The 24,842-nt window shown below is 50.1% G+C and overlaps 1 protein-coding gene across 4 annotated transcripts in view; it reads right to left on the bottom strand.

Moving 5' to 3' along the window:
* Positions 1–2,005: 2,005 nt before the first annotated feature.
* MAST2 (microtubule associated serine/threonine kinase 2) overlaps positions 2,006–24,842 on the bottom strand; it is a 258,930-nt gene continuing 236,093 nt past the window's right edge. For 2 of the 4 annotated variants that reach the window (XM_025371095.1, XM_025371113.1), the window contains 20 exons: positions 24,408–24,617; positions 18,496–18,597; positions 16,115–16,247; positions 15,224–15,285; positions 14,879–14,964; positions 14,219–14,427; positions 12,385–12,523; positions 10,066–10,198; positions 8,984–9,149; positions 8,372–8,473; positions 7,983–8,105; positions 7,697–7,806; positions 7,187–7,341; positions 6,656–6,939; positions 6,362–6,556; positions 5,544–5,770; positions 5,230–5,352; positions 4,179–4,315; positions 3,853–4,046; positions 2,006–3,581 (listed from right to left, as the gene is read on the bottom strand). In XM_025371095.1, the coding sequence (XP_025226880.1) occupies positions 2,062–3,581; positions 3,853–4,046; positions 4,179–4,315; positions 5,230–5,352; positions 5,544–5,770; positions 6,362–6,556; positions 6,656–6,939; positions 7,187–7,341; positions 7,697–7,806; positions 7,983–8,105; positions 8,372–8,473; positions 8,984–9,149; positions 10,066–10,198; positions 12,385–12,523; positions 14,219–14,427; positions 14,879–14,964; positions 15,224–15,285; positions 16,115–16,247; positions 18,496–18,597; positions 24,408–24,617 (4,410 nt within the window). In that variant the 3' untranslated portion in view covers positions 2,006–2,061. The remainder of the gene's footprint in view (positions 3,582–3,852; positions 4,047–4,178; positions 4,316–5,229; positions 5,353–5,543; positions 5,771–6,361; positions 6,557–6,655; positions 6,940–7,186; positions 7,342–7,696; positions 7,807–7,982; positions 8,106–8,371; positions 8,474–8,983; positions 9,150–10,065; positions 10,199–12,384; positions 12,524–14,218; positions 14,428–14,878; positions 14,965–15,223; positions 15,286–16,114; positions 16,248–18,495; positions 18,598–24,407; positions 24,618–24,842) is intronic. The other 2 variants (XM_025371105.1, XM_025371120.1) reach the window with 1 other exon arrangement.

Below are 24,842 nucleotides of genomic sequence, written 5' to 3'. Positions count from 1 at the left end.
AAGTCCTTCACCAAGTATCAATCAAAACACCACTTCTAAGTTCACTGCTTCACTACCATCTGCATCCTTCATCCTGGAGGGCCCCCCTTCTTCTTGTCCCCCTCAAATCCATTCTGATTATAGCAACCAGGCATCTTTTCAAAATACAAATCGGAACCTGTGGCAAACAATTACTAAGTCTCCATTGATCTTAGGGTGAATTACAAAATTAGATGGTCTGGCTTCTCCCTGATTCGGGATCTCATTCCCCACCTTCAACTTCTTTTCACTGGCTCTACCCCCTCAGCTAGTGCCAGTAACTCAGGACTTCTTCCTCATCCTGCGTATGTTCCCTGGACAGTCCTCATCTCTTGTGGCTTTCATTGACTTCTACTGCCTGATGGCTCCCAAATCTAGATGTCCAGCTTCCTACCCTTTCCTTCCTTACCTCCTCACTGTTGCTGTTCTAGTTCACACCGCACTACCTCATCCTACTCCACTCCAGCCTCTCTATACTGCAGCCAGAGTCATCTTCCTAAAACAGAAGATAATACCACTTCCCTGAAGTTACCTTTCAGGAACTCTTCACTACCCCCACCAGTTTCTCAAAGGGAACACTACTGACACTTGGGGCAATTGCCCGATGTGGTATAGGATGTTTAGCATCTCTGTGCTTCCTCTTCCCATCCCCATTTCCAACCCTCTAGGAGGGCAGTTCCCAACATCCTTTTCACCTGTGGTGTGCTGCTCCTGACCAGATCCCTATATGCACGGGGCACTTGCTCCCTCAGCCATGCCCCTGCCATCCTCCAGCTCACAACCTGTAATCTGTCTGCCAAGGCCCCGGTACATTAGCCCAGAGTCTACTGTGAATGAATGAAGAAGTGAAGAGAGGACTAGAAGGCTGAGGGGCCAAATATCTGCACAAATGGGCTCTGCCACTGTGGATACAGTGTGCCCTCTGGTGGCCACCGCCTTCCCAGGCAATGAGCCTCCTAACACTTCTTCAGACCTAGGCACTGATTGTGGGACGATCAGTGCAACCAGTGCAAGACAGTTTCTCAAGTCTTCCACCACTATGAAGACAAAGCCTTGGTACTCTGCCAAGCCCCACTGCCTGCCCTGTGATGCCACCTCCTGACTCCCCTGGCTCTGGTCCCACTTATTTCCTCCCCCTTCCTCCCGCACTACCCATCAAATGAAGTTTTACTCAATGAGGGCTGCGCACACGATGTCCATCCACCTGCAGTGCTGAGGCCTCTACCTGCAACAGCCCAGGAAGAGCTCACTGGCTACAATCATGAAGGTTTTCTTACTAAATATGACTGGCAGCTTTGTTTTCATCTCACCCTCACCTCGGCATTTATCAAGTAACTTCTCCGTCCATTTTAAAAACTCTTTCCTCCTGTGGACTTTATGACTCTTGGGCTGTTCTGTCTTCTATCTCAAACACACCCAAAGTTAAACTGCCTCCTCTCACTTCTTCCCCTCCTCATTTCCTGGCTGAGGCAATCCAAGTTAGGAGACACATGTGAGTTCTGGAGTCCAAGGGAAACCTAGGTTCTAACCCCAGTTCTACCCAAGCTGTATTACCATGGCCATCAAAGCCTGAGTGCCCTTATCTATAAAGAAGGAATTTTAGTTGCTACATGGTATTTTCTGGTTCCCCATCACCTTCACAAAGTCATCTCCTGCTAGACCATTAGACATGGCCCTTGCCTCACTTGCCAGACCCATTTCTACTTTGAATTATCTTTGGTTCCTTGAATATACCAGGTATACTGTATGTGCTAAATGTTGCCTGGACAGCCTTTCTTAAACCAGCCTCCACCCTTGCCACACCCAGCAACTACTACGTATCATCTGTTCTTCATGTTTGAGCTCAAATGTCACAGCCTTTGGGAAGTCAAGCTGGGTTAGGTGGCCCTCCCCTGATGGTGGAAACTGTTTTATTCCCAGCAGCAACACAGGACCTAGTTACATGCGGGTTGACCGAAGGAAAACAAGCAAGCAAAAGACATAACGATGGTTTCCAGGAGTATATATTACACAGGTCTGAGTGCAAGAAATGGCAAACAACTGCTATGTTTGCTTTAAAAGCTCATCTGGAACCAATGCCAAATCCCGATGCTTTTGATGGCCCCCTGGTTCTTGGCCCCTCCAGAGGAGGCTGGACTCAGACTCCTGGGTGAGGGGGCAGCCTTGGCATGGAACGTCCTGCCTTCTGTCACCTGAGGCATCAGGCACTTGGGTGATGCTCGGGGCTGGATCCTCTTTCACTGCTTGTGCACACTCAGACTCCCATAGCCAGCCCTGGCTGGGATCCTCACAAGGTGGACGGGCACTGGGTGGCTGCGTCTTCCCCTGCTCCCTGGGAGACAGGTTCTTAGGGTGGGCTGGAGTTGTGGTTTCCAAATCCTGGAGGTTGACTAGCCCACCTGCCATGGTTGCCTTTCTGCTTGGGGATGCCCTGTCTGGGCCCTCAATATGGAATTTCCAGGACCACATGCCCAGCTTCCCAGAGGTGGAACTGGGAGGAGAGCAACTGCTGGTGGGGGTGAGTCCTGAAGTGCTGGAAGAAAGTGCTGCTAGTGCCTGGGTGTGGAGGTGCTGAGCCTTCCAGCAACCTTCAGAAGGGATGGGGTCTGTGGCTCCAGACCTACCCAGGTTGGGGCCTGGTGAGGAGGAGCTGGCAGCCTCCTCAACGGCTTGTGGGCTCCCAAGCCTCCTGTGGGGACCACTGGGACTTTCCATTCTGGGAGGCCCCAGTGTGATCCCTGTCAATAGGCTTGGGACCACTGGGCCCGGGCTCCTAGGGTCTCTGGATGGGAAAGTTTCCTCTTCCCCACTCTCTCCTGTTCCTTTGGGGGCCACACTCTGGCTCACTGCTGGGTGAGGTGCCAGGCTCAGCTCCTGCACACCCTGGCTGTTCTCAGGCCCCTCCTCGGTGTCGTCCTCTGAGGAGTCCACCTCACGAATGGCTTCTTGCTTCTGCAGCGACTCCCGTCGTTCAGCTCGGTCCTGCCGGAGGGTGCCTAGGGCTCGTGAGGGAGCAGGCTGCAGCACCCCCTTCCCTGGTAGGGCCCCCTTGCCAGACAGCACACCCCTGGCTCCAACTACCTCCAGAGGGCTCACTTCCCTGGGCGGCAGTTCCTTCTTTAGCTCAGAGTGGGGCAGGTCAAGGCTGTGCTTGCGAGAAGTGGCTAGCTTCTTCTCAGAAGCGGCAAGTGCTGCTGCCAGTTTCTCAGCTGACTGCACCCTCTTGAGTAGTGGTGAACGGGGTGGCTCCGCACTCTTGGGCCGCGAGAGTTGTCTGCCCAGGGGAGGTGACAAGTGAAGCTTTGTGGGAAAGGCCTGGGCTACATGGCCAGACAGGGGTGATGGGGACCGCTGAGGTGAAGCTGCTGGGGGTGGGGGAGAAGGGGTGTGGGCCAGTGGTGACAGTGGGATGCTGCCTGCTGACTTGCGCCGTGGAGAGCGGTACTGGCGTTGGAGCTTGGGTGCCAGACCGTGGAGGGAGCTGGGCCGTGTGTGCCCAGAGCCGGCTGGGGAACTGGGCACGCTGGAGCTGGGGGAGCTGCTCTGTGATGAATTCCCTCCCACTTTGTACAGAGACAGACAGACAGACAAAAGCAGAGCAGTGTTAGCTGTTAGAAGTGACGAAGGGCAAGACAGGGCTTAGCCCTGTTATGTCCCAGAAACCAAGCTACCCCCTTCCCCATCAATTAATTCCTCCCCAAGACTACAGGATCTTCCAGGGGGCGGCTGAATGAGAGATTCAGAGCGGGTCTGTGACAAGCACACAGGGTCTAGGAACTCTCCTATTTCCCAGGGGTTGTTTCTGACAGTTTTCTGTCAGGGAGCCCTTCGTACCTGAATGCACAGCATCGGGGGTCACCCGGTAGCCTTGAGTGGGAGATCGGGGGGAAAGGCTGTGGCTGTGTGTGGGAGAGCCTGGCCCACTCTCCCCTGATGACAAGGAGCGGTTAAGGGAAGAAAGGCTGCGGCTGGTGTGGAGCAGGGATACTTGCTTAGCGATCTTGCGGAACAGGGAGCTCCTTTTTCTGCTGTGGGGATAAGGGTCAAAGGCTGAGTCAATGCAGAGAGCACAGCACACCCTGGGCCCAGGGCCAAGGCACCTGGCACGTACCAGCACTCATGTGGCTCAGAGAAAACCCTCTGGACTGCACCTGGCTCACCTTTCTTGCCCATCCTTGCCGCGGCCCCTCTTGCTCCTTCGGGCCATCTTGGCCTTGTAGCTGCCCTTCCGCGCTGGCCCCACTTTAATGGATGTGTTCTCCAGGGGAGTTGTTGAAATGGCCACCTTGTTTCCACTCTGGGGAGCAGAGCATGAGGCCTAGGCTAAGCTGGAGCCATATGCTTCCCTCCTGGCATGGCTATACCACAGCATCAGCTTTTGCCCCTGCACCAACACATCTGAACCACGGGCCTGTATTATTCTGTCTTTACAGATGAGGAAATGTCTCCCATTGGAGCCCCAGAGTAGTCTGGGGTAAGAAGGTAGAGAACAGGCTAACCCGTCCCATTCTGCAGCCCTACCCACAGCTCAGAAGGATCCCTGGGCCTTAGTCAGGGAGGGTGCCGCCTTGTGGAGAAAACTCTCTGTTGTGCCACATTCAAGTTCTGTGTGTACCTACATCTTTTTTTTTTTTTTTTTTTTTTTTTTTTTAAGACAGAGTCTCACTCTGTCACTCAGACTGGAGTGCAGTGGTGCAATCTCAGCTCACTGCAACCTCTGCCTCCTGGGTTCAAGCGATTCTCCTGCCTCAGCCTCCCGAGTAGCTGGGATGACAAGTGCCTACCACCACACTTGGCTAATTTTTGTATTTTTTAGTAGAGATAGAGTTTTGCCATGTTGGGCAGGCTGGTCTCAAACTCCTGACCACAGGTGATCTACCCACCTCGGCCTCCCAAAGTGCGGGGATTACAGGCGTGAGCTACCGTGCCCAGCCATTTTTTTTTTTTTTTTTTTGTATTTTTAGTATAGGCAGGGTTTCACCACGTTGGCCAGGCTGGTCTCGAACTTCTGGTCTCAAGTGATTCACCTGCCTCAGCCTCCCAAAGTGTTGGGATCACAGGCAGGAGCCACTGCGCCCGGGCTGTGTGTACCTACATCCATACTCGGTGTAGGTGTGTGTGCACCCAACTCACCCACTCCCCTAACTGCCATCACAGACTCACAGGCCAAGGTCATTCAGGGACCATGCGGGCAGCACGCCCTGCACTAACCTTCAGGATCAGCTCCACCACCTCCGTGTGCACCAGCCCATGCACAGGTTCCCCATTGACATGGGTGATGAGGTCGCCTTGACGAAGCCCTGCCTCGCTGGCCGGACCTCCATCCTCCACGTGCTACCCCAGGAAGAGAATAGTACTCAGACTGCAGCCTGAACACGAAGTATGGGGCTTGGTTCTGCACATTAAGCTGTGAGCCCCTTCACCACCACCCTTTGACCCCCGAGCAGGGACAGATGGGCTCCACAAAGGGGAAGCCGGAAGGATGATGAAGCTGGGAGACAGCAGGTCTGGATGGTCAGACATACCCACACCATGTGGTGCACGGTGTAGACGTCGGAGTCACCCATGTAGACGCGAATGGCCCGCAGGGTGAAGCCATACTTCTTGCCAGCTCGGTGGATGATGATGGGAGGCCTCACGCTGCCAAGGGCTGGCAAGAAGTCCCTGCTTGGAGAAGAGTCCCGGGATGACGGGTTGGACGACTGAGAATGTGGGGACATGGGGCTGGCCAGCGGGGAGCAGGTGTGGTGTTCTAGAGAAGGAGAAGCCAGGACTTAGTGGGTCAGAGGGCCTTGGCCTGGCCCACGGTCCAGTCTGTTGATTTCAGCACAACTCTAGTCACAGAGCCTGAGCCCAGGTCCATGTTCTCCACAGCCCCTGACCTGTGAAGCCCTCTCCTGTGCCCAGACCCCAAGAGACGGTGGTGGTGATGAGAAATGGCAGCTAGCATTATGTATCAGGGACTATGTAAGCTTATCATACATATTTAAATGTCACAATTAACTGATGAGCTGGCCACTATTATATCCACATTTCTGGATGAGAAACTTGAGGCTTAGAGGAGTTAAGCAACTTGCTCAAGGTCAAAAGCCTGTTAGTGATGGAGCCAGGATTTAAGTGTGAGCTCTCTGCCCCAAAGCCTGCACTTGTGACATGGTGCTGTCCTGCCTTCTGGCACATGTATATATACACAACCCCAGACACCAATACACACCTTCAGAGACCACAGTCTCTGAGATCCCTGCTTAACACATATACACCTGCCATGTGCAGAACCTTGCCAAGGCCTAGAGATTCTAAGGCCCTTCCTATGAGTTTTATCCCAGCTCCCCAGGGGCCTCACCCGAAGGAATGAGGAGTGAGAGGGCTGTGGCTGAGGCGGACTTGATCACTTTGTTGACAGGGCGAGTGGTGCGCTTCTCTGTTGAGTCCCCAGAGAGCAGCCGGTGGCGGGCTCTACGCACAGCCAGGTCACTGATGGCCTTGGCTGTGGCTCCCTCAGCCAGCTGCGGGGTCCCACGGCCTCTGGTCTCCATAGCTGTAGGCCCAAGGGAGCAGTGAGACCGCGATGCTGCTGAGCTTCCCCGCCCTGCAGTATCCTCCAGCTTAGGGCCTTTGGCCGCCCACTAGGCCATACCTGGACTGGAACCACTGCTCCGGCCAACAGCTTCCTCATCCAGCTTTGGCCGCTGCTCCCCTGAGCGTTCAGCAACAGGCCCAGAGGCCCCCTCTCCAGAGGGGGGAGTCAGGACCCATATCCCCTCCTGCGGTTGCCTCCTGAGGGAGCTGCTGGCCTCCTCAGGGCCCTCGGGGAACCGAGGCGCATCCAGGAGGCCTGAGCAGCGGCGTCGCACTGTCATGGGAGGGCTGGAGTCACTCTCTGTGTGGGACGACTCAGACACCGACAGCCGCTTCCGTAATCTATGAGACACAAGGCCTGGGGTGAGATGGCCCAGGTGGTCCCCCTCCTCCTGCGAGGTCTCCTCAGGGGCACACAAGGGTTATAGTAACAGAATTTTCCTCCGCAGACATTCCTCTAGGAGTCACCCTTGTGAATGCCCCCTCACTGCCACCTGCACTCCTCCGCGGCATCGGAATCTCTCCCATGATCTGTGACAAAGCAGGGATAGCTGTGTCGCCCACCCTGGGTGAACTCTGGGGTGCTCACATCTCAGGGGAGCCAATCACCCAGCTCCGGTCTCGGCCTTTGAGCCCTGCCAGGCCATCTGAGCGATCCTCCTTCTCTTCACTCAGGCTGCGCTTGGTAGGGGGTGGTGTCCGGCGCTCCTCGAGCAGTGAGAGCCGCTCCATGCTGCTGTACACCTGTGGGCACAGGGGATGCACTGGGGATGGGCTCTGGCAGCCGTATCTCCCAAGTGGCATAAAGCATCGGAAACCTAGGAATTTCAACCAGTCGGCTCCTTCCCTCCTCCACACACCCCTGAATATTTGGGGAAGCGGTTATTCCACGGATCTGACCTGGCATCTCATGTCAGGGACTACAGTGGTTCTAGAAGCACCTATATATGGCTATATGTAGCCCCAGCCCTCAGCTCCTCTTTCTCTAGAGGCGGCCCCAACCCCAACTCCCTGAGCCTGCCCAGGTATGCCCTTTGACAGGCCCTCTTCTTCTGATCCTCCAGCCTGTTCTACCCATCCTGGGCCTCCTCAGTCACACCTTGCTGAACCTTGGAGAGCAGGAAGAGAACTGGCGGATCTCAAGGCAGCCATCTTCACTCACTTCTTCCTCATCCTCCGAGTCCATGTGGTGGTATCGCTCTGAGCGGGCTGGGCCAGACATAAAGGACACTTTCCTTCAGAGCCCTGCTGGTGGCCTCCTTGTGACCCCATTAGATTTCAGCAGAGCCCTGAGAAGTTGCTCCCAATGCCAAGTTCAGTGTGCACAGGTGTTTCTAGGCAAACAGGTAGGACCCATACTCCACTCCACACATTGGCGGCCTTACTGTCAAAATAGCTAGTATCGTCCTCTGACTCCAGCTGAGGAATAAATTCAGCTTTCTGGCGGAGAAGTCCTGTCCAGTCCAGACCAGTAAAGAATGGGTGCTGCTTCACCTCATAGGCACTGCCTGTGGAAAGGGAGGGCATGGGCAAGGGGGAAGGATGAGCCGCATGGAGTCCAGGTCAGCAAACCTCGTAAGAAGCCAGACCTTGAGAAGCTATACTCAGGGGGTCAGCTCAAGCATCTTCCCTTCCCTGCCTACAGGGAGCAGGGCAGAGTTTCAGGATCCAGAGGGGCTGCCCGTAACTGAAGCCTGAACCTCCAGGGTACATGGACTCAGCCTCCCTTACCCCTTTTCTAAGTAGTGGGAAAAGTTAGCAGGGCCTGCCCTACCTGTGCCCAGTCTCTCCAGAGGGTTCTGGTGGAGCAGTTTGGAGGTGAGGTCCTGGGCGTCTGGGGGCAGTGCATCATCACCCTCAGGCCACACAATCTCATCTGAAGTCATCAGGGGTGAGAGGGAGAGGAGAAATTGTGGGTAGAGTGGAGAGATGTAGAAGAGGGTCCCAGGACAATGTAAGGAAAGGAGTCAAAAAGGACCCAGCCCGGAGTCCCTGAATGCCTTGCCTGGGACCCCAGTCTTTAATTTTTTTAGGTTCCTAGACCATGGCTTGATCTTTGATCCATGGTGGGCACTGCAAAGCTCTAGCTCACCCTGCTTTTATACTCCACAAAACATACACAGACATACCCCTCACACTTATGGGATGTGCACATACACAGACAGGAACACACAGGTATATATGGGAGACACGTGAGGCCCTAGGGGACACAGTGTCCACATGTATGTACATGCAGAAACACAGAGACACCCACCCCCAAAGCAGCAGACATCACAAACACATGGTGAGTTCAGAACAAGAGCTCACAGGCCTCATGAGCTGCCTGCATACATCATAGTTGTGAATCCAGACTGTATCCCCACTGGGCCAGCAGGATAGTACCTACCACTGATCACTTGGCCAAAGAGCTCCTCCGGAGTGTCTCCAAAAAAAGGGACGCAGCCCACCAGGAACTCATACAGGATAATGCCCATGGCCCACCAGTCCACCGGCTTCCCATAGCCCTGGCGCAGGATCACCTCAGGCGCAATGTATTCTGGGGTCCCGCATACCTGGGCACAGAAAAGCCAGGCTGGCTCAGCCTCCTGAGGCTGCTCACTGGCATGACAGCGGGAGACGCGGGATGCTCCCACCTCGAACAGAAGAGTCTCTGAATGAAGACTCAGCCCACCTTAGTTAATGAACAAAATCAACAGAAGCCCCAGGGAACAAGAGTCGGAACTGTCAGCAGGTATTTGCTAATTAACAAAACTGTCTCATTCTAGCCCAGAACTACCATCCCTTAAGCCCTCAACACCCACCTCTGGCATCTGATCCCACAACTGGCCTCTGCACTCCAGCCTCTAACAGAACAGACCCTACCGGTTACGTAACTACTACAGGGACTGGTGAATAGTCACAACCTGAAATGTCAAACCAGGGAACATCCAGAGGCTGCCTCTCAGGACACTGGGCCACAGCCCAATGGAAATTCAAACCTGTGTTCCAAGAACCTCAGGCTCCAGGAGAGCCTTGTCCTTGACTCAGGCTGGGAGATTCGGGACTGACCTCATATGAAACGGTGCTAACAGTTACATGACCTGTTTTCTCGAAACCCTGAGAAGGAAGATGACTTTGGATTTTATATCCATATGATTCTCATGGCTCATCCTGTTTTCCAAATGTGCTACCTATCTCAATGCCTCTCTGGAACCCAAAGGTAGAAAAGATAGGGGTTCCCAATCTTAACATCTAGCTACAAGGTAGGCATATGGCCCCAAGGCCTTATTCAAGGGCCTGGAATCTATGTATGTGTATACAAATGTAGAGATGGGCTCTCACTATGTTGCCGAGGCTGGTCTTGAACTCCTGGCCTCAAGCGATCCTCCTGCCTCAGCCTCCCAAAGGGTTGGAATTACGGGCATGAGCCACTGTGCCAGGACAAGGGCCCAGAATCTACCCTCCAATGTATCAACTATCCTTCCTTACCTGCTTGTCCAGGAATTCCCGGGCATCCTTTTCAATGTGACCCTCATACAAGTTCGTTGTCAGACTCATGAGACCAATTTTGGACAGTCCAAAGTCCGTGAGCTTGATGTGCCCCATTGATGTAATTAGGAGGCTGGGAGACCGGAGAAATAAAATTATGAAGTTATTCCTGGTTTTCTGAGAGTACTGATTTTAGTATATGCCCAGTTTCCCCACTCAGGCTTCCATGGGGGTACTGTGAGACATAAGCTGGGTAGCTTCAGCAGGGGGGACAGGGAGGTGTGGACACGTAAATCGCTCTGGCTGTGTGAGTGCTGCATTCCGCACAAGCAACGAACCTGCCTTTTGCCCATTCCCACAACTCCATTTCTGTTCACGGCCCTAACTGTATTCTATATTGGGGGCAGGAGTCATTCAGTTGAACAACAGAGTTTCTTCTACAGAGCTGAGATCAGCCTTATTCTAAGGCTGGAGCCATTCCTAGTCCCCTCTCCCGATCTGAGTGGCCCATAATACTTCTGTTTCAGGGAGAGGGGCAGGGGGCACATAATTTTGTTCCATGTCCATGGCTGGTTTTGGGAGGAGGGTTAGTTGGGAGAAACTAGAACTAAGATCCCTTTATATATTCTGCCTGAGTCACTCATTTTGTGCTGAAGGCTTTACCCTGCCACCCTTTTATTCTAATGACTCCCCAAATAGTACCTCTGGCTGTGACTTCCGTTTTGAGCTCCAGGCCCACCCAACTGCCCATATGTCTTACAGGCACCACAAACTCAATCTGTCTAAAACAAAGTCGTGCCTCCCAACTGGTTCTCCTCCTCAGTGAAAAACAATAATTTCGGTTATCTATTGAGCTCTGTGCTAAGTGCTTTAAAAATATTCTGGCCCCTGAAAGGTTTTCTAGAGTAACACATCAAAGGTAGGTGTCATTATTCCCTATTTTAGAAAGCAGGTATGTGAGGGTCAGGGAAATTTTAATTAATAGACTCAAACTCAGACTTAATAAGCAGAAGAGTGGCCATTTGAATTCAGGTCTGTCTTATGTCAAAGCCACTTTCTCCCACAGAGGCTTATCACCCTGCCCCAGTTCCAAGCTGGAAATCTGGAACACACCCCAGCCTCTTCTGTTCCCTTGCTTCCCTTCCTGCCCCACCCCAGCCTGGTCCTCTTTCCTGTTTCCCCACGCTGCCCTCTTCTTTCTACCCTGACCCCCTGCTCTGCTGCAGGCATTGCTGGCTTTGGTCTCAGTGTCTCTTTTCATCGGCAGAGCGAGCTTTCTAAACCTAAACCACAATCTGGGCATGCCACTCTATCATATCCTTGGTTAGCAGACCCTTCCAAGACTCTCTAGGCCCCTTTAAAATAAAACCCAAATGTAACAAAAGGGCCCTTGATGAACCAGTTCCTGCCTCTCTCTCCAGCCTTTTCTCTCACTACTCTCTCACCATCTAAGCTGTCACCACATTGTACTATTTGTAGTTCCTGAACAAGTGCTGTTCTCTCGCACCTGTGTGCCTCTGTACATTCTGCTCTCCTGCTTTAGAAAGCAGGTCTTCCTTTTTCCGCTTGACTAATACCCTCTGAGAAGAAGCTCATATATATGTATTTCTGTCTCCCACTGTAGACTTAAGTTCTACATGCCAGGGACTATATTTAAAACCCAGAATATAGTGCTTGGCACAGAGGAGATGTCAGTAAATGTCAGTAAACTTGTTTAACCATCTACTAGATGTGCTTATTCTTTTGTTCTTGCTTGGTTTCTTCAGTGGGATTCCTCAATGACTCTTTCTTTTTTTTTTGGAGACAGAGTCTCACTCTGTCACCCAGACTGGAGTGCAGAGGTGTGATCTTGGCTCACTGCAAGCTCCACCTCCCGGGTTCACGCCATTCTCTGGCCTCAGCCTCCCCAGTAGCTGGGACTACAGGCACCCGCCACCATGCCTGGCTAATTTTTTTTTTGTATTTTTCATAGAGACAGGGTTTTACCACGTTAGCCAGGATGGTCTCAATCTCCTGACTTCGTGATCCACCTGCCTCAGCCTCCCAAAGTGCTGGGATTACAGGCGTGAGCCACCGTGCCTGGCCTCTCAATGACTCTTTCATGTCACCAAAGTCTTATAATATTCCAGCCAGACCTTGAGGCAATGATCTGCATCTGGGGTGGTCGGGGGGCTAGAGAACTAGGCCTAGATGGACACACACAGGAGCATGTTTTCCCAGTAGCCATCTGGATAGACTTAGAGCTACTGTGCTTGCCAACATTTTATCTAGAGACCCAAAAGGGAGACCCTGGACAAGGGACACAGATTGTGGACATACTTGTCAGGCTTGAGGTCACGGTGCACGATGCCATAGTTGTGTAAGTACTCCAGGGCCAGCACAGTTTCCGCAAAGTATAGACGCACCATGTCCACAGGCAGGGCCCCAATATTCTTCAGCAGAGTGGCACAGTCTCCCCCTGCAACAAGCCCAGGCTACCATGAGGAAAGGATCCAGTTTCCTGCTCTAGCCAGCTCCCATCTGGCAGTTTCTGAGGTCCCAGAGGAGACAGCTTCATGGAATATCCTGGTGCTGGAGACTCTGATTCTAGCCCCTTTGCTGCTGGCATGGGTGGGAGACACGGTGATATGGTTTGGCTGTGTCCCCACCCACAGCTCATCTTGAATTGTAGCTCCCATAATTCCCATGTGTTGTGGGAAGGGACCTGGAGGGAGATAACTGAATCATGGGAGTGGGTCTTTCCCATGCTATTCTCGTGATAGTGAATAAGTCTCATGAGATCTGATGGTTATTTTTATTTATTTATTTTTTTGAGGCAGAGTCTTGCTCTGTCGCCCAGGGTAGAGTGCAGTGGTGTGATCTCAGCTCACCGCAACCTCTGCCTCCCAGGTTCAAGCGATTCTCCTGCCTCAGCCTCCCGAGTAGCTGGGATCACAGGCGTGTGCCACCACACCCAGCTAATTTTTTTGCATTTTTTTGTAGAGATAGGGTTTCGCCATGTTGGTCAGGTTGGTCTTGAATTCCTGACCTCAGGTGATCTGCCTGGCTCAGCCTCCCAAAGTGCTGGGATTACAGGTATGAGCCACCATGCCTGGCTGAGCTGATGGTTTTATAAAGGGGAGTTTCCCTGCACAAGCTCTCTCTTGTCTGCCGCTATGTGAGACATGCCTTTCACCTTCTGCCATGATTGTGAGGCCTCCTCAACCACATGGAACTATAAGTCCATTAAACCTCTTTCTTTTGTAAATTGTACAGTCTCTGGTATGCCTTTATTAGCAGCATGAAAAGGGACTAATACACAGGGTATGGAGCGGGGCGCAAAGTAAAGTGAATCTGCTGATAGCTGTCGTGGACATTTTTCAGGCCAGAGAGGGAAGGAACCCAGATTTTTATTAAAAGTAATGGCAAAAATGCCATTACTTTTGTACCAGCCTAATATTTTAGGACAGGAATACTGCATAGTGTAAACACATCTGGCTGAGACATTAACATTTGTTCATGTTACTTCCTTCTTACTGGCTTTTAGTTTCTGGGTAGAGTAACACTGTGAACTCCCAGCATGTACCCAGTAAACACTAAAGGACATTTTTTTTCAGCTTCAGCTTCAAGACTAGGCACAATATCTTTGGAGGCTGTACACATAGTGAGAATGTGAGAGGGAAGGCCACTGGCAAAGCTGCTGCCTCTCTCCAGAACTATGCCCCGTGTTGCTCTTCTGTTCTACTCACAGAGCATTTTGCATGGTTTTAAGGGGTGTCCCCTTTGCAAGCCAGTCAGGGTAATTAATGGCTTTCCTTTCTTCTGAGGGTCCAGATGCAATCCTCTGAACACCCAATCTTGGGCTTTTGCAGCTCTGCTGCCTCCTCTGTTGCTGTCTGATACCAGCAGTAGAGAGAGTGCAGGCTTTGGGGTGCAGGATTCTACAGCTGCTGGCCTGCTACTTCCTATCCCAGAGTGCCTCTCATGGCAGAGGCAGGCAGCTTTGTGCCCACCGTGGCCAAATGGTCTCTGTGATCCTGAGGCAGAAACCAATGCCAAAGGTGGACTGGAAAGCTGGGCCCTGAAACTTCACCTCTGTAAAAAAGCTGCTGGTCCCTGTTTAAGGCTCAGATTGTGCCTTGGCCTCCATGCCAGGCCACCTTTGCCTCAGTACCTTCAACATACTCCATCACCATGCACAAGTGGCGCTTGGTCTCAAAGGAGCAGAACATGCTGACCACAAAGGGGTTCTCAGCGAAAGTCAGTATGTCACGCTCCACGAAGGCCTGCTGGATCTGGTTCCGTAGGATCAGGTTCTGCTTGTTGATCTTCTTCATGGCAAAGCGCTGCCGGGTGGACTTGTGCCGCACCAGGAATACAGCCCTGGGAAACACAGTCCAGCCCATCCCCCATGGACCCTCAGCACCAGAGCTGTGCTCTCTGCCACCCAAACTGCCTTCTCTCACACCTTAATTAATGCACAGAACAAGGGGGCAGGGCATGCATACCAATGAGAAGGATCTGGGACCCCCTAGCCCATAGAACTCTTAAACTTTCTGACAGACCATGTCCTGATGACACGGCTCAATGCTTCCCCAGAGCTCAGGGAGAGGAGGATGCGTGGTAACAAGAGGTGTGGGAATCTTGTCTAGGAAAGGAACAATGATCGATGTCAGAGGAATCTGAACTCCTGCCCACCCAGGAGGCTTCTGGAAGTGAGAAGGTCCACCCTGAGGCATCTGCCCAGAGGACTGGGCAGCATACACTCTCACATGGAAGAGATCAAAGGCTGACCTGGCTTCAGTCCTGGCCACACCCTGACCCCTGCCTTTACCCATAGGCGCCATTGCTGATGAGTTTAATGGTCTCGAAGTCCTCTTCAGAGGGTGTCTTTTTAGATGGCAGAGATGCCCCACGGCCCTGGAAGACAAGGGGAAAGGCAGGAGACAGGCATGCTTCTCAGAGCCCATATCCTTGCAGAAGCTGTGGCTCTAGCGTTCTCAGCTCTTAGCTCTAGCGCAGTCCCCTGCCCATTCTTCTGGGAGTAGAATGACTTCTCAGTGTTTGCTGTCACCAATTCCCCCATCCCTTCTTCAGATAGTCTCTTAAAGAGAATTCACAGCTCTTTGCTTCGTAGGGCCCAGGCTCCAGGAATGGGGCAGGAGCTCAGGGTTTTTACCTCAATAGAATCATCTGTCTCTGGAGTGTCAGGACTGTCACAGCTGCTCAACTGGGCCATTTCTGGAAACAAAACAAAGACACAAGAGAAGAGTGCGTGGCAATGTCAGGTATCTCAGCAGTATCCTCAGATCACACAACAGGTGCATGTAGGGTAGGCATTAATGCTTTTTGCATCAGCCTAGGACGTGAATTCAGTCCCATGGCACTATACCCAATGTAGTCCCAGCTTTTGGACCAGGAAACAAGCCAAATCCTACTGCTACTCCCATTTCCAGAAGTCCATTGCCATTCACAGGGCCTGGCAAATTCTATAAACTTGGGAAATTTCCTGGAAAACAGGACCTGAAACTGGGTTACTAGTTCCCATCCTGCTGGCCAAGACTGCTTCACTGGATGGGGCTGGGAAGCACAGAAGGCAGGAGCAGGATACCTACAGACCAGGGACTTGGAGGCCCATGGTTGCTGCAGGGGTTCAGCAGAAGCCCAGAAGAATGGCGGTATCCTCTGAAGCCCTGTGCTGGACCACCCTAAAGACACAGGAAGACCTGTAAGGTGGCCAAGAGGAGAGGCAAGGTGCAGAGGAGGTGACCATTTTTGCAAATGTGATTGTGGCTCTTTGTTGTTGACCTCTTTGGAACTGAGGTTCTAAATGCAACTCAGCCGGGCCGATGCAATCCAGGCTGGGATCTACCAGGCAGATGTGAACAGCAGTTCCAAAGGAAAGACTGTTTTGTCACAGAGATCACAGTGTATATCCTAAATTCCTGAAGCCCCTGGGGCCATGCTGTGTCCACGTCCAAGCTAAGTCTCTTCTCCAAGCAGCTTCCCTGCTGTTAAAGCTTGCCAGCAGCGGTGGGGCCTCTCTGCAGCCACCAGGCAGTATGCTCACCCTCTAGGGGATCCCGTGTGAGGCCCAGCTGGCTAACGATGTAGCGGGGAATGTCACATTTAATCCCTTGTCCCTCTTTGGCGTGGCCCTCAGCTGCTTCTAATAGGTGGTAGAACTCTTCAGGGTCAAACTCCTGTACCAAGGGAGAGAGGCAGTCAGTGGTGACAGACAGAAGCAAAAGTTGCTGGCCTCTTTGGTTTTAGAGCATATAGTAGACTGAGATGAACAAGCCTTTCTCTGTGACAGGACATTCCCACCCCTCAATATTCAGAAATAACACGATTCAGGGATCACAGGAATGGGGATGAAGATGTCTTACAGGTCACCTCCAGATTGGACATACTCAGCATATGGTATCTTCCTGGCAATAAGAACTAGAGGTTTTACTCTAAAGAGAGCTCAGCCTACTGATCTGGTCCCATGCCTTACATCAGCCAGTTGGCACTGTCTGGTGTATTCAGATGCCCAGTCCACAGCAGTCCTGGCACACACTCAATTATGACTCATAAGAGCTTTGGCACAGCCCTACTGGTGCATGCATACCTTCAAATATTTACTGGGCACCTCCTGTGCGCTAGAGGCTGGAGATCCATTGAAAAGCACAGTCCTTGTCTGCACATAATAACTGAGTGCCTACTAAGTGCCACACACTGGGTTAAACCTTCTAGCAACTCTTTGACCTCACTGAGGAAATCAAGGCTTGCAGGGATGCACTGATTTGTCCATAATCACGGAGGTAGGAAGGAACAGAAAACCAGCATTCAGCCCAGGTCTGACTCCAAGCCCCTGCTTAGCCAAGGACTTCGTGTTCTTGAGGGAGAGGCTTTCTGCTCTATCACAGCACTAGCCTCTGCTCTGAACTTTGTTCTCATTCCCTGTGGTCTCACTGTTTTGGAGAACTGTACTTATCTGGATATAACCTAAGCCAGACCTGGAAGCCCTTTTAACTTCTTATTTTTCCTTAGCTCCTATTTGGTCAGAATGTCTCTCTCATAAATACCCCTCTAATCCACCTCTTTCTCTCTGTTATCCTACCATTCATTGTCTGAGTTCTGGCCACCCCATCTCACATGAATTGCTTTGAGTACCTCTGCCCTGATGTCCCTGGCTCATCCTGCCCTCTCTTCCAATTCACTATCCATGTTGCAGCCAAAGTAATCTTTCTTAGGACTAAATCTGATATAATATTTACATAGAAATAAATAGGAACCAATTACTGATACATGCAACAACATGCATGAATTTCTACAAACATGCTGAGTGAAAAGAAGTCAGAACATACTACAGAAACCACACAGAAACATGGTTTCATTTCTAGGAAACTGTACAAAAGGCAAACCCATCCCTAGTGAAACAAAGCAGGTAAGTTATTGTCTGGGAGCAGGAGGAAGAGGGGACTGACTCCAAAGGGGCACAAGGGAACTTATCTGATAGAAATATTCTCTATGTCAGCTGTGGCCATGATTCTACAAGTGTATATTTGTTAAATCTCAATGAACTGTACCATCAAAGGGATATATTTTATTGTATGAAAATTATACCTTAATAATACTGTTTAAGAAAAAAGTAAATGTGGCCATGTCACATTCTTACCTAAACTTCCTGGTGCCTCCAAGTGGCTGTAAGGGTAATGCAAAACTCCAGAGCTGAGAACCGGACACCCTCCGTGACCCTGTCACAGTCCTACCTTCCAGGCTTACCTCTCAGCACTTCTTCAAACCCACCCTGTGCTGCACTGAATGCCCCTTCCCATGCTCCCTATCTGGGAAACAGACTCATCCTTCAGTTTGCTGAATAAGCCTCACGTCCCCCAGGGAGCATTCTGAATGTTCCTTCCAGGAAGACTAAAGCACTTCCTTTTCCAGGTTCCCATTGCATTGCGTACTGACCTCAACTGCAACACTTCTTGCAGTACTGTAATTACTATTTACATGTCCTCATGCCTCATGCTTCCCAACTGCACTGTAGAGGAAACATCCCAAGATCAGAGACTGTGCTTTATTCATGTCTGTATCTCCAGTGTCTAGCACGAAGTAGGTACTCAGTCAAGTTTGCTGAAAATTAAATGAAGGACTCAACTTGTGCAAACTAAACTGGGCTATGCTCCTGACGCTCCTCAACCCCAAGGCCCCCACTGAGGTGAGCCCTGATCATGTGAGGGTGGGCTAGACTAATACTTCTCCCTGCCACATTCCCTCAGGACCATACACTTGTCCTCACAAAAATCTGTTTAGTCTCCCACTGGTGGCAAATCATATTTAAATAGGGACCTAAGCGACAGAGATGGCAGTGGTTACCACCACAGTTTTGCTGTCATCAGGATACTTCCTCCATAGCCCTCCTCCAAATCTGCCCACCCGACTTTCCTAGAGTCCACTCACCAGGCATTCCAGGAGACGTGCTGGGCGGGCAATGACAATCATCAGCTTTTTCACCAGCTGCATCACAAAAGCCACTTCTGAGCTCTCTGAGCGCTCATGAGCCTATAGAGAAAAGAAGGGCTGCTTAAGCAATCTATTGGCCCAGTGTGGCTGGGCTAAGCAGGACCAGACTGGGCAGAGCTGAATCCAGGGAGAAACAATTTGGTAGCACAGAGAGCTCCGCCAAGCAAGGAACTCCGAGAAGGCTGGCTGGCTGTGAGAGGGAGCGAGTTGCTCACAGGGAACCATTTGAGCTTTAGAACACTACATGACACCGAGAAATGCCACACAGACATACAGCTGTACCTGCTCCTCCATCCAACAAGCCTCACTTACCCTGCAGACCCCAGCTCAAGGGGCAACTCTCAATGGCGCCTTCACTGATGTTCACTTTCCACTCTAGACTGTAAGGAGTAGAAAGACCTCAAAGCTGAGGGTGATATGACCAGAAAGGTACTTCAGAAGGATCACTCTGGCTGCAGTATAGAGGGTACACTAAAGAGGGCAAGCCTAAATGCAGGAAAACCCATTAGCAGGCAACTCTAATAATTCAGATGAAAAAGGCATAGGTCGGCTGGGTGCAGTGGCTCACGCCTGTAATCCCAGCACTTTGGGAGGCCGAGGCAGGCGGATCACGAGGTCAGGAGATCGAGACCATCCTGGCGAACACAGTGAAACCCCGTCTCTACTAAAAATACAAAATAATTAGCCGGGCGTGGTGGCGGGCACCTGTAGTCTCAGCTACTTGGGAGGCTGAGGCAGGAGAATGGCATGAACCTGGGGGGCGGAACTTGCAGTGAGCCGAGATGGCGCCCCTGCACTCCAGTCTGGGCGACAGAGCAGGATTCCGTCTCAAAAATAAATAAATAAATAAATAAATAAATAAATAAATAAAAGAAAAAGGCATGGGTCAAGGCAGAAGAATGCAAAGGGACAGGTGTGAGCTACTACCAAAGCAGATAAGGGTGAAAGCAGCACAAACAGAAGGCAACTCCAACTTCAATTTTAGGAAAATTTCAATGAATACGTGAAATAGTAACTATAAGAAGCCATTTAGGTGATAGGTAAAGAATGTACTGCATTTGGTTTTAGAGAAAGAACAGCTAGGCAGAAAAGATAAGCTCAGTTCTGGGCGTGTAGAGTTTCAGGCACCTATATGAGAGAGTCTCTTGGGTATCTGCTTGGTCCAGGGGCCTTTCTCTTTTTCCCTGAGAACTGCTCTGGTTTCTAGGAGCCACATTTGTACTGTGTGTCTGCGCCTTCCCTCCCACCTCTAATAGCTGACCAGGGAGGATCACTTTCCTAGGAATTTAAAAAAGGATAGAAAGATAATTGTTAACATCAGTGTGGCAGAAACTGTTTAAGAACTGTGACAAGGGATGGCCGTACCTACCATGGAGACAGAGAAAAGATGCATACAGGAAAAGAAAGAATGAAGACTTCCTGAGCTTCCTGGAGCTTCTGGTTTCTAGTTCTGGTTCCTTTTTAAGGTCTGGTTATATCCCTCGCTTCAATTCTCTAAGACCTACCCCTTTTACTCTTATAATGTTTCCCTTTACTGTTTAAACTATTCTGAGTCAGATTTCTATTACGTGTAACCAAAGAATAAGAACCAATATGGGGAAGTCAAAGTGGAGGAGTCCACCAGGCAGCTGGGTGCACTGAGCTGAAGCTCAGGAGAACAGTAAGAGTGGCAGCCACATGTGGAAGTCCTCAGCGTAGCGATGACAACTGAAGACATGGGAGCAGGTGGCAAGACATCAGAGAGAGAGTGGAGGAAGGGGAAAGGGGAAAACAGGCAGGATGGTGCCCTGTGACACACCAGTATGAAGGGGTGGGCAGCAAAGGAACTTGTGAAGAGGCAGCAAGACTGGTGAGAATGGTGAATTGACAACTGGGGAAGGGGGTTCAGGAAGTATCCGCTGTGCTCCACAGGGAGGTGGCAGAAGATGGGAACTGAAAGCAGACACAGGATTTGGCAATTGGCCAGTGAGTTCCTTGGTGAATTTTGCCTGAACAGTTTTGGTAAGGTGGGAAGGGAAACCGGAAGGCAGAAGATTGAGTAGTAAATAGGATACAAGGAAAGAAAAACAGTAAATGAGGACTTTTCTTTTTTTAAAGTATTGGTTATGAAATGAAGAGAAAGGATGAGCGGTTGGTGAAATCCCATTTATTCTTTTAAAACCTGTCTCCTGTTCCCAACACACATATACATACACATGTGAAGAAAAAGAAGTAATTGCTGTCTTTAACATGTTCTCCTGGCTGTTCGTGCATACCACATGGTACTGTCATGCTGTTTCATAACGAGCTGTCTGTCTCTACAGCTACACTGCTGGGCCTAGTGAGTAAAGAGGCTCTGTGTCTTTTTCTTTTTCTTTTTTTTTTTTTTTTTTGAGACAGAGTTTCGTTTTCATTGCCCAGGCTGGAGTGCAATGGCTCGATCTTGGCTCACCGCAACCTCCGCCTCCCAGGTTCAAGCGATTCTACTGCTTCAGCCTCCCGAGTAGCTGGGATTACAGGCATGTGTCACCATGCCCAGCTAATTTTGTATTTTTAGTAGAGATGGGGTTTCTCCATGTTGGTCAGGCTGGTCTGGAACTCCTGACCTCAGGTGATCTGCCTGCCTCAGTCTCCCAAAGTGCTGGGATTACAGGCGTAAGCCACCGTGCCTGGCCCTTTTTCTTTCCTCAAATGCTAAGCCTAGCAGAGTGCCTCCTAGACAGCAGATGTCAGTCAGTGTTTGTTGACTGTTTGAAAATGTATGCTCTTAGGCTCTGGAATAAGCCAAACCTGGGACTGGGTCCTGGTTTTGCTACTTAAAAATATAAGTTATCTTGAGCTAACTTAGTTTCCTCATCTGTAAATTTAGGAAATAATATTAAGTACCTTCCTTACAGGATTGTGAAGATTTCATCAGATAAATTAAACGAGGTAATGTAGTGTCTAGCATGTATTAAATGCTCCATAAATGTTACTGATTTTTATTATTCTAAAATCTGACCAGGTCATTTTTCAGTTTGTCACACTGGATGATACCCACTGCCTTCATGATACAATCTAAGCTCCTCACAAGGCCCTTCAGCATCTGGCCCCCAGTCCAACTCTTCAAATTCATCTGCCAGCAGGTCAGGTGCAGTGGCTCATACCTGTAATCCCCGCACTTTGAGAGGCCAAGGCAGGGGGATCACTTGAGATCAGGAGTTTGAGACCAGCCTGGCCAATGTGGTGAAACCCTGTCTCTACTAAAAATACAAAAGTTAGCTGGGCGTGGTGGCAGGCACCTGTAATCTCATCTGCTAGGGAGGCTGAGGCAGGAGAATTGCAGGTTGCAATGAGCCAAGATCGCGCCACTGCACTACAGGCTGGGTGACAGAGTAAGACTCAATCTCAAAAAAAGAAAAAAAAAAAAAATCATCTGCCAGCTTTTCCCCTGTGGGTGTCTTTCTTTCTTTTCTTTTCTTTCTTTTTTTTTTGAGATGGAGTTTCGCTCTTGTTGCCCAGGCCAGAGTGCAATGGTGTTATCTTGGTTCACCACAACCTCCACCTCCGGGTTCAAGCAATTCTCCTGCCTCAGCCTCCCTAGTAGCTGGGATTACAGGCATATGCCACCATGCTCAGCTAATTTTGTATTTTTTGTAGAGCCGGGGTTTTCTCCATGTTGGTCAGGCTGGTCTTGAACTCCCGACTTCAGGTGATCCTCCTGCCTCGGCCTACCAAAGTGCTGGGATTACAGCATGGGCCACCATGCCTGGCTCCACTATGAGTGTCTTTTACTGTAGTTATGCAAACTACTTCATCTGCAATTTCTGGAATGTACCAAGTTTCTTTACACCTTTGAGAGGTTACTTATTTATTTATTAAGAGACAGGGTCTCACCCTATCATTCGGGTTGGAGTACAGTGGCACAATAACAGCTCACTGCAGCCTCGACCTCCAGGGCTCAGGCAATCCTCCCACCTCAGCCTCCTGAGTAGCTTGGATTACAGGTGCATGCCACCATGGCTGGCTAGTGTAGAGATGGGGTCTCACTTTGTTGCCCAGGCTGGTCTCAAGCTCGTGGGCTCAAGTGATCCTCCCACCCTGGCCTCCCAAAGAGCTGGGATTACAGGCATGAGCCACTGCGCCCAAGTAAGAGGTTGTTTATGCTTTTCCTAGCTTCAGTGAACTCCTATCTGTTTAAGATTTAGCCTTCCCTGAACTTTCCACAAAGAGTCAGCATATCCTTCTCTGTGCTCAGAACCTACTTATCTCTAGTGCTCATCAATCATACTGTACTGTAGTCAGTGGAAGTGAGAGAATTCATATAAAGTATTCAGTGTAGTAATAGCTGTTACTTTTATTAAGTACATGTTGATGGGTCTGTAACCCCATTGATGGCAAATTCCCTAAGATAGAGCCTGCACTGAATTCTTTTCTGCATTCCAAAGGCCTCGCAAATTAGGGAACAGATGAACAAACTGGTTCCAAATTCAGTGCTCTTCTTATTGTATCAAACAACCTAACCGCACAAGCAGTCAGTCTGGGAAAATGCCTAAAGGTTTTGAGCAAGGCTCTGACTTCAGCATTTTAGAAGATAAATCTTAAACGTACCAGGAAACTTGGAAGTTACTCTACATTAATCCTTTACCGAATGCAGTAATCCCTGTTTCCTAAATGTCTCTGGGGTGCCCCTTTCCATTGCTGGAAAACTGTCAGAAAGCTTTTCCTGAACAGAAACAAACATCCACCAGCGATTTTCACGGGACTCTGGCTTTCTAAAGTTATACTTCTACAATGTTTGATTTTAAATATTTATTTTGAAATCAGAAAAAGATATTTTTGTAGAAGGAAGTACTTTTTCACCTATTAAATCAAAATCTTTCTTCCTGTAACTCCTGCCCACTGGACTAATTATGTCTTTCAGGGGTACTGAGAACAATCTGCTCTTTTTTATATATGAGAAACTTTCCACTACTTGACAATAATCATTTCTCTAGATTGAACTGTTCCCTGAAAATGTGTTTAAATGCCCCGCTCCTTCTTATTTCTAGACGAACACACTGATGTCCTTTTGGTCATCAGCCCAGGGCCCTCAGCTCAGTCGGTACTACTCCAGAGAGAGGTCTTGGTCTGGAGGCAATAAGGGGTTCTGGACTGGGCAATTCTCTAGTGACATGATGAGCTCTGGGGAGACAGGCACATCCTCTCTCCCCCAAACCGTATTAATGGGTAACATGGAGCCGCTATGGTCTGAGTGAGATGGCATCTGGCCACCTTAATCAAGAGGTTGATAGCAAAGGAAGCACTAGTGCAGGAAGCAGTGCTTAAGAACTCTCATGTGCTTTGGTCTTGGCCATCTCTAGCTTACTTTACCTTTAACCTCCCAGAGATTTTTTCACACCAGGGAGGATCAGGTCTCAAAACATGTAAGTCCTAACTAGAGAACTCTCCATGTAAATGGCTAAACCCATCATGCAAGCCTCATACTTGTTTTCCCTTGGCTGAGGATAAACAGTCTGAAGGCTCTGCTTAAACCAGTATTTCCAGTAGAAGAAAGCCCATCATAGCCACTGGAGCCACTTTTTGGCTTTGGGTAGCAAACCTCCTAGTCAAATACTTATGAGTACTACCCATGGTGGAGCTTCACGCAGAGTGATACAACTTTGGATTTAGAAAAGGAACACAAGTGAGTTCCTTTGATACCAAGCAGGCTTCTCTCACTATTGCAGGGGACTGAGGAGGAATCTAAGCCCCTCAGCTCTGCCTTTGAGGGTGGGTAAGAAGCAGTCTGTGAAGACTGAGAATACCACTAACACCCTGATCCTAGCTTGGGATTATGAATCCAATACCAGGTAGAGGTTTTTTCAGAACCCCAGCACAAGGACACTCACATCTTGAACAAGTTTCTCCAAATTATCTTGAAGTTCATAGAAGTATTGTGATGTAATGAGGCCACTCCGAGATTTATCCAGGCAGTCTCGGGCCATCTCAATCACCTGATGATGAATAAAGCTCAGGGCTCCATCCGCCAAGGGCAGCACGCTGTCTGGGGTATTGGAGGAAATAAACTCTGCTAGTCGTTCTTCCATTTGTGCGGTGGCCTGGGAAGAAAAGCAAGAAACACACACTTCCCTTCTAGTCCCAGCTCAGTTGGAGCTAAGCCTGAAGGACCTGGAAATAGCAAAATAATGGGCTCCCTGTGATCCTGGTTTCCTTACACGGCATTTGGGAAACCTGATAACTGAAGACATTAATAGATCACCTTCAAGTAAAGTCAAGTCAAGATGCCTTAGCTTTATATTCAAGGCCCTCTTTCACCTGGCCTT

Source organism: Theropithecus gelada, chromosome 1, assembly GCF_003255815.1.
Source record: "Theropithecus gelada isolate Dixy chromosome 1, Tgel_1.0, whole genome shotgun sequence".
In the NCBI taxonomy this organism is placed as follows: domain Eukaryota; kingdom Metazoa; phylum Chordata; class Mammalia; order Primates; family Cercopithecidae; genus Theropithecus; species Theropithecus gelada.
Note: the sequence above shows the minus strand (reverse complement) of the source record. Positions and strands in the feature narration are given on the sequence as shown.